The sequence below is a fragment of the Schistocerca americana genome, chromosome 2, assembly GCF_021461395.2.
Source record: "Schistocerca americana isolate TAMUIC-IGC-003095 chromosome 2, iqSchAmer2.1, whole genome shotgun sequence".
NCBI classification, from domain to species: Eukaryota; Metazoa; Arthropoda; class Insecta; order Orthoptera; family Acrididae; genus Schistocerca; species Schistocerca americana.
The window spans coordinates 742614563-742632986 of NC_060120.1; the positions used below are offsets into that span (position 1 = coordinate 742614563).

At 36.6% G+C, this 18424-nt stretch overlaps 1 protein-coding gene across 1 annotated transcript in view; it reads right to left on the bottom strand.

The window, feature by feature from the left end:
* LOC124595312 (monocarboxylate transporter 13-like) overlaps nt 1-18424 on the bottom strand; it is a 137526-nt gene that overhangs the window by 10031 nt on the left and 109071 nt on the right. Inside the window, exons 4-6 of the mRNA XM_047134011.1 lie at nt 17269-17358; nt 4497-4719; nt 535-637 (exon numbers count right to left, since the gene is read on the bottom strand). Of these exons, the coding sequence (XP_046989967.1) occupies nt 535-637; nt 4497-4719; nt 17269-17358 (416 nt within the window). The remainder of the gene's footprint in view (nt 1-534; nt 638-4496; nt 4720-17268; nt 17359-18424) is intronic.

Genomic DNA, 18424 nt, shown 5'->3' on the forward strand with positions numbered 1-18424 from the left:
AATATATGATTGTAGCTTATTACCTGCAACACCATTTATTCCAACTAATTTAGCTTTGTCCAAGAGAGATGCAAAGACATCATTTGCAAATGCATTTTCTGTTTAACAGCCCTTTACAGCCAAACTGGCTTTTGTTGAGACCTTCCACCTTCATGAGGTGTTCAGTAATTGTTATATGCATTAACTTTTCAGTAATTTTAGAGGAAGTTGTTAAGTAAATAGGGTGAAAGTGAATTCAGTTTCATCAACTTTCTTTACATAGGTCAATAAAGTGATTAGAACAAAATTCGGAACACACACATTTACTGAGAAGTTCGAAAGGTACAAGGTACAAAAAATGCAATGGATGGAAAAATGAAAGAGACGAGTGAACATGTGAACAGATCTTGGTAAGAAAATAAAAGTATTTCCACCCAAGAACAATCAAGCTCTTCAGTTGGGAAAAACATATTTATAATAATAAATATAAATGTTAACAAATAATGTTCAGTCACTCTTCACAAAAAGTTACTCATAATAATTATTGTTATTTACCTCCTTATACTCCAAAAAAATTGGCTCTGACCACAGGTTAGGGCATGACAGTGTCCTTTGAGTTTGTGTAGGGAGAAGAGCACCCCGAAATGTCAGCGAATGCCTGCCAAAGAAATTCTTCGTGACAACAGACACAACCAACGATAATTGTAGCTTTCCATAAGAATAACAATTTAAAAATATTTAATGCTGAGAAAATTTTTTATGACTCTGGGTAGAACAGAATGTAGAACAAAATGCAAAAACTGTCATTAATTTGGTACTTTATCGATAACATCCATGAGAAATATTTACTTGGGCAATTATTTTCTTTTTCCACCATTATTTTACTGTTAGAAAAAAAAAACTGCAGTCACAGGAAAGACATCTGGCTATTTAGATGATATTTTTCTCTTGTTTATATTGTTACGTCTACAATGATTTCTCCAGTGTTCCTTCCTTCTACTTGGATTAAGTGCCCTATTTATTATTGGTAGAATATTTTATACAGGGTTATTACAAATGATTGAAGCGATTTCGCAGCTCTACAATAACTTTATTATTTGAGATATTTTCACAATGCTTTGCACACACATACAAAAACTCAAAAAGTTTTTTTACGCATTCACAAATGTTCGATTTGTGCCCCTTTAGTGATTCGGCAGACACCAAGCCGATAATCAAGTTCCTCCCACACTTGGCGCAGCATGTCCCCATCAATGAGTTCGAAAGCATCGTTGATGCGAGCTCGCAGTTCTGGCATGTTTCTTGGCAGAGAGGTTTAAACACAATCTTTCACATAACCCCACAGAAAGAAATTGCATGGGGTTAAGTCGGGAGATCATGGAGGCCATGACATGAATTGCTGATCATGATCTCCACCACGACCGATCCATCGGTTTTCCAATCTCCTGTTTAAGAAATGCCGAACATCATGATGGAAGTGCGGTGGAGCACCATCCTGTTGAAAGATTAAGTCGGCGCTGTCGGTCTCCAGTTGTGGCATGAGCCAATTTTCCAGCATGTCCAGATACACGTGTCCTGTAACTTTTTTTTTCACAGAAGAAAAAGGGGGCGTAAACTTTAAACCGTGAGATTGCACAAAACACGTTAACTTTTAGTGAATTGTGAATTTGCTGCACGAATGCGTGAGGATTCTCTACCACCCAGATTCGCACAATGTGTCTGTTCACTTCACCATTAAGAAAAAATGTTGCTTCATCACTGAAAACAAGTTTTGCACTGAACGCATCCTCTTCCATGAGCTGTTGCAATCGCGCCGAAAATTCAAAGTGTTTGATTGTCATCGGGTGTGAGGGCTTGTAGCAATTGTAAACGGTAAGGCTTCTGCTTTAGCCTTTTCCGTAAGATTTTCCAAACCGTCGGCTTTGGTACGTTTAGCTCCCTGCTTGCTTTATTCGCAGGCTACGCGTGAAACTTGCCCGCACGCCTTCAACCGTTTCTTCGCTCACTGCAGGCCGACCCATTAATTTCCCCTTACAGAGGCATCCAGAAGCTTTAAACTGCGCATACCATCGCTGAATGGAGTTAGCAGTTGGTGGATCTTTGTTGAACTTCGTCCTGAAGTGTCGTTGCACTGTTATGACTGACTGATGTGAGTGCATTTCAAGCACAACATACGCTTTCTCGGCTCCTGTCGCCATTTTGTCTCACTGCACTCTCGAGCGCTCTGGCGGCAGAAACCCGAAGTGTGGCTTCAGCCGAACAAAACTTTATGAGTTTTTCTACATATCTGTAGTGTGTCGTGATCATATGTCAATGAATGGAGCTACAGTGAATTTATGAAATCGCTTCAATCATTTGTAATAGCCCTGTACATTATGAATGAAATAGCACATGCATTTTAAGTTAGTTCTCTGTGCAGTTTATATGAACTGCTTCCTGAAATACCACAACACTATTCAGGAAGGGGGAGGAAAAAAAATGGAAGCATCTTGGGCTGGAACACTTGCAACAATCTGCAAAAAGCATGATCACCTTAGGTAATGACAAATGTGATTCCCATACATGTTAGCCTTTACCCAATTAAACCATTTCAATTACACTCTCAGATCCTACAAGAATTTGTAATTACCTTGAAAAGGTTACACCAGTCCATATCCATTTAACAGATGCAAAAATATGTAATTTCAAATGATAGAAGATGGTGTTGGTTTAGTTTATGGGGAAGTAAATGCTGACAGAGGAACAAAACTGAAGATGCTTTGAGAGTGAATTCTATTGATGAACTGAAATTTCTGCAAACAACAAATGCAAACATGCACAAATTGTAAACTAAATTTCAAACATCAACTGCAAAGACAAAACAGTTCTTTTTAGCAACAGTGAACACTACCAAGCAACAATTATGACAGTTTGCATAGCTAGGGTACTTTGCTTTATCGATAATTAAATTCGTCCTCAATCTGTATTGTATCTAGTAACTACGAAAATTTTGTCACCATTCAGCTGAGTAATGGAAACATAAAAATACATACAGCTTCAATTCTTCAGGACAGTGCCAGTTAAAGAGGAATAAAAGATTCTGTGCTATGAACTCCTTAGTGTTTTTTTTCTTTCTTTCTTTTCTTCTCTCTTTCTTTTCAGATGGCATTACTGAAGAAGACACTGGCTTTGTACATCAAAGAGAGGGGGAAAATGTGTACAAGTTCTTAAAATGTGACATTACACTATACTAATATATATAGCTTGTGAAGATCTTTAAGCAGAAGTAGATGTGCAAAGGCTAGATGAATCCTCAAGAAGTTATCTCCTCAAGTTTTCAACAATTAGAAGATATCCATTAATTATAGGAAATAATCTAGTAGTAGCAGAACAGGGGTGATTACCAAGTTTAAAACCAGAGGTGCACAACAAAGTTTTATGTTTGGAATCAGAACACTGTTCACAGCACTATTGTTATGGCCACAATTACAATAATGAAAGAATTTTTACATAAAAAAGCTAATGTCATCAGATGCCTGAGACCATGTTACAGAAAAAAGAAAAGGAATACCAACACACACTTGTCTGATCAAACTAAGTGTAAAGAAGAACTGGCAATTAAATTCTTGTACAAACAAAGATCAGTGAACTGAAACAGACTGACTGTTTAATACAATGTTGGGCCCACCTATGAAATGCAATACAGTAACAATTCTGTATGCCTGTATTCAATAAGCCTTTGGTAGGTTTCTGAAAGTATGTGGCATCAGATGTTTGTGCATAGATCATACAATTCCCATACATTTCATACTAGTGGTTTATGGGCGAGAAGTTGGTGCCTAATAGAGTTGTAGGTGCACTCAGTCTGAATCAGATCAGATAAATTTGGTGGCTAAGACATCAACACAAGTTCATTGACATGCTCTTCAAACCAATATAGCACAATTCTGGAACTGTGGCAACTGTTTTGCTGCTGGACGCTGCCATCACTGTCGGGAAGGGCAAGAAAAGTGACGAAATGCAGTTGGACAGCAACAATGTTCATTTAGTCCGTATTTTCATCACACCTTTGATTACCAATATGAGTACCACTGCAAAACATTGCCACCACCCATTGCCACCACCAGCCTGTGGTTGTGACATGGCGTGTAGTTTTGAGCAACCATTTCCCTGGATGATAGTATCCATACATGACCATCAACTTGGTGTGCAATAAACGTGATCCATCTGTCCAGATGGCATAGTCCAGTCTCTATGATCCCATGTCCACTGCAATTGCCATTTATGATGGTTGGGTAAACAAGGGAACACACATGGGCTGTCTGCTACAGAGCCTCATATTCCACAATGTACACTGTACAGTGTGCTCCAAAACATGTGTGCCTGCATCAGTACTGAACTCTTATTAGATCTGCAACAGATTGCATTCTACCCTGCTTCACAGAATGGGCAAGCCTCAGATCTCGACATCCTGTGATGACATTTAACATTGCATTAGAGAATAGATTATTGAATTCATATATTTATATTGAGCTCACCGATGGCGATCTATACCCCGTGGTGGAGGTGGAGAAAGTGGTTCCCTTTGCTTGGCCCTAGCTGCCACATCTGGTGGCAGGTGTTGGTCACCTGCATGAACCCATGTTGGAATGTTGAGAACAGAATGGAATGGCCTATTCTCATTTTCACCCCTTGTCACTGCTCTCACAGCCGGGTTAATGGCACGTTGTACTGACTGCTTGGTAGAAGTCTCACGAAGACCTGGTAATACAAATCAAAATAAATATGATTATCACCTCACCATCACTCAATACTGTGTATCAAAATCACTGAAATTACACAAAAATACAGCTTATTCATTGTCTGACTATCTGTTCTACAACTTTATTGTAATGTGGAAGTGCTGAGCAAGATACCTTCATAGTTGAAAGTTGACTTAATTTATACAAGAAGTTACTAGATGTCTGGCTTTTAATATTTGCTCAAAGGCTGAACTACTTAGTTGTAACAATGTGTGGGGTGAATTTATTTCCTAAACATCCAGTCAAACATGTTCACTCTTTTATTTAATTCCATTCCATTCCTTTTATTTGTGGAGAACCTTCAGAGAACCTGAACTGACAGTATACATTAACAAATAGGAACAATGGTCATAAATTTTGTGAATGATTATTATTAAACTGCTATAAATTGACTCTGATAAGCATCATCAATATATATTTCACATAGCTAATTAGCGGGAAAGCTCTTACTGTTAGCCTAATACCTACACTATCACGCAAATTTGTCAGAGGGAAATAAAGCAGTGTACAGTATTTTTCATGCAGCTAGCACAAAACTTCAGTCATTGACACTCAATCATAAATCGGCAATTTGCAGAGTGAGCTTCAGATGATTACAAACTTACATTAATTTAACATGTAATTTTGGCACTATATGAAGTTAACCTCAAGTTTAAAACAAGAGTCAAAGACTAATTTCAGTAGGTCATGGTCAGTAGGCATTAAGAAACCCGTATCCCAATGCAACACTGAGTAACAAGTTGATGTGGCACATCTTTGACGATACTGTAGCTACAATATCCTGGAAGACCAGGGATGGCTGAAGACATTCAATCACATGACAGCATCTTGTATTCATTTTTATTTATTCACTTGTTACCACAGCATGCTCCACAAATCCTATCATGAAGGAGAGTCTTCGAGGATGTGGGCTGAGTCAGTGTATAACTAGCAGAAGCAGCCCTCTACAGGATACTTCTTTAAAATGTACTAACAACAAGTAATGACTAGTTTTGTAGCCACTAACACTGATATTCTAGGAATTACTTCTAGACTACTTCATACACTGTGTATGAAAAATCAACTACTTTGAAAATAAACCACTGCGGCTCCTCTTACATTACTAAGTACTTCAAATGAAGCATTTATGTAACTTTACACGGAACACTATGAGCCACCTATACACTAACAATGTCAAAACCTGTTTAGTACAACTGTTAGAATTATGCAGAACTCGCACATCTTAGTTTTAATATTGTAATAAAGTGTCAGGAGTAGCTAATATGATAAGCTCTCACTTCAACTTAGAATATCTGAAATTTTCAATTTCTTGACTGATATCTAATGGCAGTCTGTTAGAGACTTATGCATCAGAATATGAAAGTCTGTTCTGAATGCAAGATGGGAATGACTACTCTGTATGAAAATGGTTTCTAATTCTTTCTTTCTTGTTTTTGAGTACTTTGATGACTCCATGAATTTCTAGCTCTGTTATTACAAAATCTCCTGGATTTTGCCATGTTACTAGAAATTCCAACTTGAATTGTACAGTTTAAGCACATGTCAAAATATTTTGCAAATATTTCAGTATTATCTTTGCTATTTTATCCTTTCTTGCCATTTTTACCTTTGAAACAAATACTTTGTGCTTGGTACCCTTTAAGAAAATGCTTAAAAGTTTGATAAGAATTTCTAGTATTATATCTGAAGAAATTTTCTTCTGTTTCCATAAGCTGAGATTCTCAAATTTTGATTTTCCAGATAATTTTTTATATTTCTTTTCTTTATTGTCTGAACTGTTCTAAGATCTACATTTCCTTCATTTTCAAGCTCTTTGTTCTAGTGCTTCTTCACACTCCCCAATCCACTGTGACTTCTTTTTATTCTTGGCCAGACCTGACATTCTCTCTCTGCCATTTTAGTAAACAAGAATTGTTTTTACAAAAGTCAATATCTTCGAGAAACAAAGTTTTTGAGAAATATTCTATTGAACTGTTTGTATAATATACAGTACATTGCTGACTTCTTACAAAATTTTATTTGACAAACTCTACATACACTCTACAACCATGGAAAAAAATTCTATGAGCATTCAGCTGCAAATAAAATTATATAAAAATTAGGATTTTTTCCAAAACTGAACATCTTCATATAGATTCTTTTATAGCAGCAACTGCCTTAGTGTCTACTGCTCTGCTCACATATAAATGATATGGCTTGCAGAGATTTTTTTTCCTTTTTGTTTTTATTTAATCAAATTTTTATGTTGCTCACAAACTGCAGCCCCTTCTAAGATTTTTACAGTAATTAAGGACCTACAAGCATGGTCTGTACTGAATGTACTTCCAACCAAAAAGCGATTCTAGCAGCTGGAGTCCAAAGTTTATGTTAATCATGCCCTTTGCATTCTTGTGGAGATATTTTCAGAGGAAGTTTCATCCCCGAACAAATATTTCTTTATACCTAATCGAGATCAATTTTCAAAAATTTAGCTTCAAAATTTTTTTCTATATAACTAAATATTTTCTTAAAAATTTTCATTCCCTATTGCACTTCCTTAGGGACTGAATTTACAGAAAAACAATTTTTTTTTAACCAAGCAGTCAAGTACCAATCACCATGGATGTGGCCTTAAAAATTCTTTAATAGTTCTTTAGCAATTATTTTCAAAGAACTTTTGGCCACTATTTTACACCCTTGGTGGTAAAGTTTCCATAAATGCTGAAACACTTATATTTTTTTCTGACAGAGAAACCAACTACCAGTTTCCATAGTTCTAGCTTCAAAATTCCCTTAATAATTGCTTACTTTCAAAAAGCCTTTAATATCCCATTTCAGTCCCTTAGAATTGCAATTTCAGACAGTCCCTTCTTAAATGATGCCTATAATATAAGATTGACACCCTCTCCAAACTTCAAGTTTCCATCTTTAACAGTTTGGACTGGGTGATGATCCAGTCAGGTCAGGACAGTTCCTTTTAAATATAGAGATGTTCATGTTTATTTTAACCTATGGAACAAATAATAATTTAATTAATTGGTTTATTAAGGTGCTGTACTTCATCATTTTCATTGTCACATTCATTGAAATACTCTAGGGCCTTCCAATATAAAAGATCTAGTCTCTTTACATCATCAGCTATTTTGACACACAGTTTCCAGATTTTATTGCAGCTAATTGATGAATAACATGATCTACATTAGTTTTTTCACTTCAACAATGATCGGAAAGGAAACATATGTTATGACTTTGCAGATGGCTCAATCTTGGTTTGCTTTTTCGTAAATAAGAACTCTGGCTTCAGACATTTTGAATTGTAGCTTCTCTTGTTCATCTGATAGCAGTGATCTTGAAATCTTACACATGATAGTCCTTGGCCAGAACCATATATGTACCATGGTTGCTCAGAACCTCACGACAATGAGATGGCAAGGTAATAGTTTCAAGTTTTCTCAATTTGTCTTCTATGGTGTCAGGTACCCTATCAGGGAGCATGCAGCTGTGACCCCTGATTGGGAAGTAGTGAGCTACTTTCCCAAAATCTAACAATAAATGTCTACCACAAGCAGTAGATGTTCACATTTCACGAAACTCATTTTTGTAGATGGTGAGTTTAGAAAAGTTTCACAATTTTTTGTTAAACATTAAAGAGGCAAATAGTAAGTTTTCATACAATCTGTGTACTTCAACGGATTTATCTCGTTTAGCAGTACACAAATACAAAGGTGGTTTGATAATTCTGGTAAATTTCCATGAATGAATGAATGGAATATTTCTGTTGAGCCTCTATGGTCGGTAATCTTGATTATGCCAAGGATTGTATAAAGAAATTCAACGATGTACAGTTCGTTGTAGAAAGCTGTACGAATTGGTCCGTGGGTATGCTATGATTGAAAATGGAGAAGATTGAGTTTTGTTCTGTTATTAAATATTTTCATGAAGCATTTAACTGCTGCACAAATTGAAACAGAATTGGATGAAGTTCATGCAGACTCTGCACCATCATCGATGATCATTTACTTTTGGATTAATTAACTTAAATGTGATCGGACAAGCATGAAAGACGAAGCACACACTGGCCGTCCAATTGAGGTCACGACAAAGTAAATCATTGACATAATCCACAATATAGTTATTCAAGACCGCTGAATAAAAATTCGTGACATTACTGAGACTGTAGGCATCTCAAGTAAGTGAGCGCATAATATCCTGCATGATGTGTTGGCTGTGAAGAAGCTGTGTGTGAGGTGAGTGCTCAGATTGTTTGCAGTCAACCAAAATAATTTCCGGTACAACAGTTTAACACAATGTCTGTCAATGATTGGTCACAATCTGCAAGAACTTTTGATAGTTTGTAACTATTTTTGAAACCTGAATCCTTCATTAAACACCAGAGTCAAAACAGCTGTCAAAACAATGGGTAAAAGCTGGTGATAGAGCGCCAAAGAAGACAAAGACCATTTTGTCAGCTGGTAGGGTGATGGTCACTGTTTTTTTGGCATTCCAAAGGAAGAATCCTCACATTACTTGGAAAAAGGCAGAACCATAACTAGACCCTATTATGCTTCATCGTTCGACCATTTGAAACTTGCATTGTCTCCATAAAGACCAAAGTTGGCACGCAAAAGAGTGCTCTTTGACCAGGAAAATGCACTGTCCCATACATCAGTGATGACAATGGTGAAAGATGAATTGGGCTTTGTATTGATTCCTCATTCACTCTATTCACCAGACTATACCCCAAGTGACCTCTTTTTCACCAATTTGAAACTTTAGTTCACAAGGAAGAAATTTTTATCAAATGATTAAAGATAGTTGTAATCAATGAGTATTTTATGAAGTTTGACAGATTCTATTTTTTTGATGGAATCAGAAGGATGGAGGATCGCTGGACCACACGTATATGCCTCAAAGGAGTCTATGTTGAGTAGTAAGGTGAGGTTTTCTTTAAAAGCTGTTTTCCCTTGCTTTTTTTTCAGAATTGTGAAACTACCGTCGTAATTACATACATCCACATCACTGTTTTTGGAAATTCTGTGAAAACTGTTCTCAATTTGTATCTATAGTTTGTGTCAATCAAATATTTTTTGTCAATTTCTTTTCCATGTTTTTCTATAGTTTTTGTTGTATTATTTTTGATTTTACTTAAGAAACCATCCTGACACCCATTTCGAATCATGTACAACAGATATCACCGTGCAAACAGGCCACGGAAGGCCCAATGATACTGACTGACTGCCATGTCACCTTCAGCCTACTGATGTCACTGGATGCAGATAAATTGGGGCATGTGGTCAGCACATCACTCTCCTAGCCATTGTCAGTTTTTGTGACCAGAGCCACTACTTCTCGATGAAGTAGAGCCTCAATTTGCCTCACAAGTGCTGAGTGCACCCCACTTGGTAACAGCAATCAGCAGGCCAGACGGGAGTGATGGGATGGGAACCGATGATGTACACTAGCTAAATTAAACACTATATTACAGAACAGATTCAGTAAGCCAAAAATCTTCCATGCAACTTCACTCTTTCAAGGATGTTCCGAAGTTTAACACCTTGGCAACAATAAGTCCATAATCAGTTGCAAAACTGCACTGCTGAAACAAACTGGCACACAATGAATCCAATCATTAATATGGTTGAAGCTGTGGAAGACAGTTGCCCCATTATGTCAAATTCAGTGAACTGAATGTGACCTCATTAGACCCTACAATGTTGATTATGTGATGGGCTGAGAGCAATCATGCCAGTTATTGTTAACCTTGTCAGTTCAGAAATATACAATTCTCAGTACGGTCAGTACCAAGTCTTACAACACTAAGGTGTAAACAGTTTCCTGTAGTCCTTGGAAATGGCGCTATTACATGCACATTCCTAATTTTAGGTCTGAAAAGGAATGAGTCATTGGCATTGAATTTCTATGAGAGAGGGACACCAAATTAGACCCCTCTAATGGTAACTTCACTTATTAAATTTTGTAGTAAGATGTGTTTACATCCATAATCCCAGTGAGAGCCCTCAACTCCAGGTAAGTTTGATGAATTGTTTTAGTAAGCAAGCGCACAAAATGTCACTGTAAGCGAACAGTAAATGGTCACTGTATCTGCACCCACTGTAGGCAACTACACTACAGTTCATTAAACTCATCTGGAGTTTAGGTCTTGCACTGCATCAGAGGTGTGAACAGTCTTACTACAAACTTGAATAAGGTAGCATTTATCATTAGAAAGTTCTAACTTAGCAACCCTATCTCATAGAAAATTCAATCCCAGGTAAAAAGTCCTGGATCACACCTTCTACAATTGGGAACATCCATCTAATGGCTCCATTTCTCAGGAGTACCGAAAGTTGTGTCTGTACCTTGACATTGCACTATCTGACACCGGACTGGATCAAGAGTTTTACAATTCTGAACTGACAAGGTTAATGGAGCTGGCATTGTTGCCATCACCCCAGTCAATGACAAGACAAGACAAGAAGACAAGACAAGAAGACAAGACAAGACAAGACAAGACAAGACCACACACACACACACACACACACACACACACACACACACACACACACACACACACACACACACACACACACCCGCCACGCGCGCGTGCTTTGTGCAGATTTTTCATTCCATTTATTTTCATACTCTTGTCAGAAAAATATTGCTTAGAACTCTTTCAACAAAAATGAAGATATACACTGAAGCCATTCTTATGCATTAGTTACTATTACACATGACTTACAACGAATATCTTGTGAGGTTTATACCATTAGATTAATAAATGTAATTCAGTGCTTAGTGAACCTAACTCTTAAGCTAGCTTACTAGCTTTTTAGAGAAAATGAAAGTTTTCCTTGCTAGCATGAAGTTACGGCCATTTTCGCTGCATCGTACTGACAGATTAATGAACAATTTTCACTTCTTGAAATTGAAAAACAAATGAAATACACAACAAAATAGTATGAAATTTTGTACTAGTTGTTTACTATATCAGCACACACAATGAACAAAAAGTAATAAATATGTGATACCATGAGGCCCAAATCATTGGTCGATTTGATATGGACTTACTCATGTGTAGAAGTACCTTTACATTTACAATGTTGTTTACTGATATGAGAAGTTGATCTTTGTCATTTAAGAACCTCCCCATGTATTGATGGCAAAGTAAGAACTGTATTATGATTATTAGTCTTTTTGCTATCCAAGCTGCCATCTTTTGTTTCTCCAAGTATTTTTTCAGGGGGGCTTCACATTTTGAGTTCTATTGAGCACAGAGTTAATGTGTCAAGTGCTTTACCCTTAACCTAGTCACTATTTGTACACCTGTTGGAAGAAAGGTCATACTGTACAAAACAAGATCAAAATTTGCACATTACACACTTCCTTCAGCCCAGGGAAATTGAGCAAATTCATTGGTTCCTTTACATCTGGTGTGGTCCAGGGTGGGCCTTAGGTGACTTAAAGTGCCATTTGCTCATGGGTGGTTCCTAAAGGAACTTTGAAAAACTCTGATTTCTGGGTACCTAAAGAACCAATAGTGAGGATGGGCATAAAAACTCTGATTTCTGGGTACCTAAAGAACCAATAGTGAGGATGGGCATTTCTATAATTTCTATTCATGATAAATCTAAAATTTTTACAATATGTTCTTAAGACACTTTTTTCAATACAATCATTCATTGCTGAGAGCTAGAGGTTCAAAGTTACCATACTTATGCACGTAATGTCCAGTCTGAGGCATTAACGTAGTTTAAACTGATGCAGTTAACACGTCACGGATTCTGGGGACACTGTAAGGGTTCAGATGTCGCCAAATTATGTTTATAGTTGCCATTTTTTGGTGAATAAAGTTTTATGGTGTGCTGTCCCTGCATGATGGAAACAGGATGCTTGTACTGTCTTGACCTGGCGACACCATCTGGTGGTACAAGCTCTATACAAAAAATTTTGCTATGCAAAATTCTTTGTACTTTCAAATGAAACTGCATTTTTTGGTATACTGTTTGTGTAGCCTAAATTGGTATGTAAAGTAGTGTAAGTGAGCTTTCATTGGATGGGAGAGATTGTGTGTTAACCTTATATTATGTGTACTTATTTGTTGTATAAATGTGTCAAAATATGTGAAAGCAAAGTATATAAATGAGCAGCACACACTGCTATAACAGGGAAAAATGCTTCCATCTGAGCACAAAAAAAGGAGAATATCCTCCTCTTTAACAGACACTGAAAAGTATGGAACCAGCTACCTCAATTCTCACTCTGTCCCCCTTACTGAAAGTTTTCATACACATACATTTTCACACTTTTTTGTGCTGAAAGAGGGTGACAGTGACAATGGAAGAGAGAGGAGACTATGATGTTGGGAGAGAGAAATCACCGAGTCAAAACCTCCAAGAAAATCATCCCCATATGTGTGGAGATTAGACAATGGCGTTTTGAGAGAGAGAGAGAGAGAGAGAGAGAGAGAGAGAGAGAGAGAGTAATGGATGAACACAGCAACACAGAGAGAAAGATATGAGGAAGTGGCAATGGGAGAAAAGGAGACAGTGGGAGTGGGGGTGATGCTGAATACGAAGATATCACTACAACGAGCGACTGGATAAAAGGATTTAGAATGTACTTTCTGGAAAGAACATTCTGTGTTGAAAGAGTGTGAATCTGTTTTTTATGTGGAAGGCAGAATGAGGATTTAAGCAGCTAATTCCCCATGTTCTCTGTCAGAGTCTTTTAAAGAGGAGCAGCATATTAAACTTTTTTGTGCTCCAACAGCATTTTTCTCATTCATTCATTCATTCATTCATTCATGGATGTAGAGTGTGTCAATTTTTACATTGTCAGAGACAAGTATTTATACACTATGCTTACAAGTAAAGATTAGAAAGTTACGTAACTACTACAATGATCCGTAACACAATATGATGAAATGAGAAACCTTAGGTCTACAGATTATAAAGTATAAAACATAGTAAATTAAATATCAAAAGGATATATTACCCGAAGTGTTAAAATAAGCAGTTAAACTAAAAGAGTTACATATGTGACAGGAATGTGCTGCTTAATGTTAAATTTATATGATAATACATCTAATTTTATTTTAAGGTAGTTTCTCACTGTGTTTCATAAACTCTTCCGAACTGTAAAATGTTATGGCTAAAAGAAATTGCCTCAGAAGCTCTTTAAATGTAGATTTGTGGGCTATTTCACATTTGATTTCTGGAGGAAGCGCATTAAGTATCTTTATACGAGAGTACTGTACACCCTTCTGTACAACCTTCAAATTTTTACCTTTAGTGTGCATATCATGTTTCCTCCTTGTGTTGTACTGATGGTATTCACTGTTACATTTGTATAAATCAGTGTTTTTACTTACGAAATGCATAAGTGAATATATGTATTGAGAAGTAGTTGTAAGAATTCCCAGATTCTGGAACAGGCTTCTGCAACTGCATCTAGGGTCTACAGCAAATATCACTCTTACAACACGCTTCTGAGCAATGAATATTTTCTTCACCATAGGTTGATTTCCACAGAAAATAATTCCATATGCCAAAAAAGAATGGAATTAACTATAGTATGCTGCTTTTTTAATGCTTAAGTTTGCACTGTCAGAGATGATTCGCATTGCAAAAATTGAAGAGCTGAGTCTTTTGTAAATATCTAAAATGTGATGGGACAAGTTTACTCTACAGTCAATCTTCGTGTCTAGAAGCTTTGTTACTTCCACTCTTTTTATGACCTGAGTGGCATATTTAACAGTCATTTATTCCTCAGTTTTGGCAGTTGGGGTGATCTGAACATAATTAGTCTTACTAAGGTTTAGTGAAAGACCATTTGCAGTAAACCATTTCATTAAATCTATAAGAATAATATTAATAGACACTTGGAATATTTTCCCATTTACGGCCATTAACCATTATATTCGTGTCATCTGCAAAGATGGTAAAATTACTCTGTATCATGGTAGAATAAGATAAATCATTTATAAATAACAGGTGATAACATTCTACTGGGAACATTCAGATGTATGCCATACCATTTATTTTATTTATTTAATCATATGGCTAGGGCCCCCCCAACAGGCAGACCATTCGCCGGGTGCCGGTCTTTCTATTTGACGCCACTTCGGTGATCTGTAGTCGATGAGGATGATGATGAGGACAGCAAAACATCCAGTCCCTGGGCAGAAAAAATTCCCCGACCCAGTCGGGAATTGAACCCGGGGCCAGAGGATAGACAATCCATCACGCTGACCATTCAGCTACCAGGGGAGGGCATACCATACCACACATGATGTGATCATGTGAGAGACATTGTATCAGTCACATCCATGTGTGATTGTCCCACTCTTAAGTGATTCTTGAAGCTCTGAGCTCTGCATTTACACATTCAACAGAACACTTCACTTCAATCAAGGTCTGTATTATTGCTCAGAATGTAACAATCTTCACATTTGGGAGAGGAGCATTCACAGCAATGTGCCTGATGTTATCCTCAATTGTGTATGTGAGATTATGGTCTAAACTGTTTCCAACACCGCCATTAGTCAGAGAATGATGATTACCAAAATTTTTCTGCAGATAACCTAAACAGCATGTGACATTGCTGAGCCCTGCACTTTGCTTGGACGTACTCGTCACCTGGTATTCATCACACACAGATTTCCGCACTAGTTCAGACAGTACTCTTCCACAATTACTCCCTAGCAGAAAGAGCTTCTTTTATCTATTTCTCTGACTACAAGTAACCTTATATTGCAATTTTTCCCTTAATTGTTATACTGTCTCTGAGCTCATATTGCTTGCACTCTTTGTTGAAAGTCTCCAGAGCAATGACAACACTGGATGCATCTAGTGGAAAGCTAACAGACTTGCAGAGTCTCTTAACCACATTTAATCATCTACCCTATTCCTAATTTTACTTCTGCAACTGCCAATTGTTCTAATTTTACTTATGCTACTGCCACATCAGCTTGGGTTATAAATTGGCTCCTATTTCTCCATGATTGCAGTAGGCACATTTAATACAGTACCAAAGGCTAGACATACCTTCACTTGAGCTACAAAATGCACCACTAAAGGCAGTCTCCACACTGTCTACTATTTCTCAATGTCCGCAGTGACTATTGTTTTTTCTTAGTCTTAAAAGATTTTTTAGCAATAGCTATACAACAAAGTATTATGATTATGTGATTTCTGCAGTTTAAATGCCAGTATGTAATTTATGGAAGACACATTTATGTGATGTAGAAATGTAAGTGAAATGGTTAAATATTGGGTTACTAAACTCTTTCCACAAAAGATTTGACTCGGACTAAAACAGAAGAAGTTAAGTTGCCCTCATCATTTATTTAAATGAATTTTTATCAAAATATAGCAAAAATATTTATTTTTATCCTCTAAATTGATGAAATGCTCATAATAGTTTTGCAAGAACAGCACTTTAAAACACTGACTACAATTTACAACAATACTACAGCTTTGTTGTCCTTTGAGTGCTTACTTATCACTACTTGATAATTAGTTACCACACAGACACACACGCACACGTGCATGGTTATAATAATGCTACAGTAACTGCGGAAGTGCTAAAATCTGAACTTCTCATTATTTTTCTGAAGTGTTTTTTTTTTTTTTTTTGCTAAACTATCAAATTCAGTGGTGCTTGCAAGTTTCAGTTACATTTTCAGCACTACTGTTGCTAACTCCATGTTTCCCGCGCGTAGATTAACCACTTTCAAGAAAGTAAATTAAATGATGGAAACTCCAGGTTGGAATATCAATGATGTAGGAAGAGACAGATTGCTACTTACCATAAAGATGACACATTAAGTTGTAGATAGCACACTTAAAAGGATCTTACACGTGAGCTTTCAGCCACAGCCTTTGTCAGAAGAAGAAAGAGAAACACACACCATTCATTCACACAAGCAAGCATACCTCACACACACATGACCATGAACTCTGGCAGCTCAGACCAGTAAATTGTTCATCTTCATTTAATACAGGTAAAGTACACATTTAAAAAATGGCATAAGTGGAAAAGTAGCTGCATATTTTTCAACTATCACTTTTTCTCCACATAGCATAAGCTATTACTTTAGAACAAGATTATACCTTCATTTGATAGAACGAATTAATTTAACATCAAAACTATTTACTACTGTGTTGATGCTCTGTACCTTAAATCCCTTCTACACTATAACTGTAGACAACCAGTATTATGAAAACATGAAACTAGAAAAATTTTATTCTGTCAAAAGTCAGTTGATTTCTTTACTAGGCATCACATGGTGGTATCCTTTAAGGTTACATATGGAAACTGACTGCACGATAAGCTGCTCCTAAAGCTCAGAGCAAGAATATTCTTTTTATGTTTCAGTATCTCTGGCCCCCAGTTTGTCAGCAGGAATGTGTAAATATTAAATCACAAGATGATGGTGTTAACCCAGTCATTCATTTTTAGAGCAATATGAAGTGTTCCAGAGGTTTTCAAACTATTCAGGTGTTCTATAGACTACAATTGCACTCACCTGATAAAAGTTCTTTTGTTTCTGGTTTATTTTGCACCGACTCGCCTTTCAACTTAGTCTTCTTAGACTGAACATTTTTCCTCTTGCGCTCTGAAACACAAACAATGCTGTCTTAAATCACTTCTTTGACATTCTCTATTTGAAACTTTAAAAACGTATGAAAGTAGCCTAATTAGTAATTTGTCATACAAGTGCTTTTAAAAATATAAACAGCTGTATTACAAATAAGATTGGTTTCTATGTTTTCCCCCTGTAATGTCTGTCATGAATAAAATATTTTTGTAACTAGTTGTCAGACTTCATTTGTAAATACAACTGATAGATGCTCAGATAGTGAGGCTGATATGCAGATAATGAACATAAAGCATTAACCCATTAACTGCTACAATCACCATTTGGGGACCGGATAGTTTTTGTCCCATCAGTTGGCAGCAGTGTCTTTGTTTTAATGCTGAATAGCTTATAATATTTGACAACAGTCTAACTGAAGTGAGTGACAGAGCAGAATCAAAATATTGCATGTGGTTTCTTGTGTAAAGTTAAAAAAACCATAAATTGGATGGTAAGTCATGTAACACGAATACCATAGATTTTTAGTTGTGTAATTTTCGTTATTTTTATTATTCCATCAAATGTTGTGATCATATTGTAAATTTGTAGCTTACAGTAGCTCACAAATGTTTCTTCATTCATTTATTATTAGTAAATATTGTTCTATTACAAATTTTAAAGTGATACCCATTTGGGGATTGTGGCTGATACAAAGTATTTTCATACAACCACGATCATTGTATCTTTTATTTTTTATTTATTTTTATATATGGGTGCCAGAAAGTTACACAGACTAGCCAAAGTGGAAGATACGATAAATGATTCTAACTTTCTCAGCGAAGATAATGATCACGGTGTGATAGATATTGTAGAACTTCCCACTGACATTGTGGATCATGATTCCGACACTGAAGAATTCGATGATGACTTTTGGGAGACACTTATCCTAATGATGTTCCTGATAAGCTGAAAGTTCATTCAAGTGCAATTGCAATTGCAGTTGCCGATCCCAATACAGGACCTCTCGCCAAAAAAGACCCTAGTACTTCATGGCCTAAACGGTCAAAGAAATGTGACTCAAAAATGGTTAAAACAGTTTCAGATT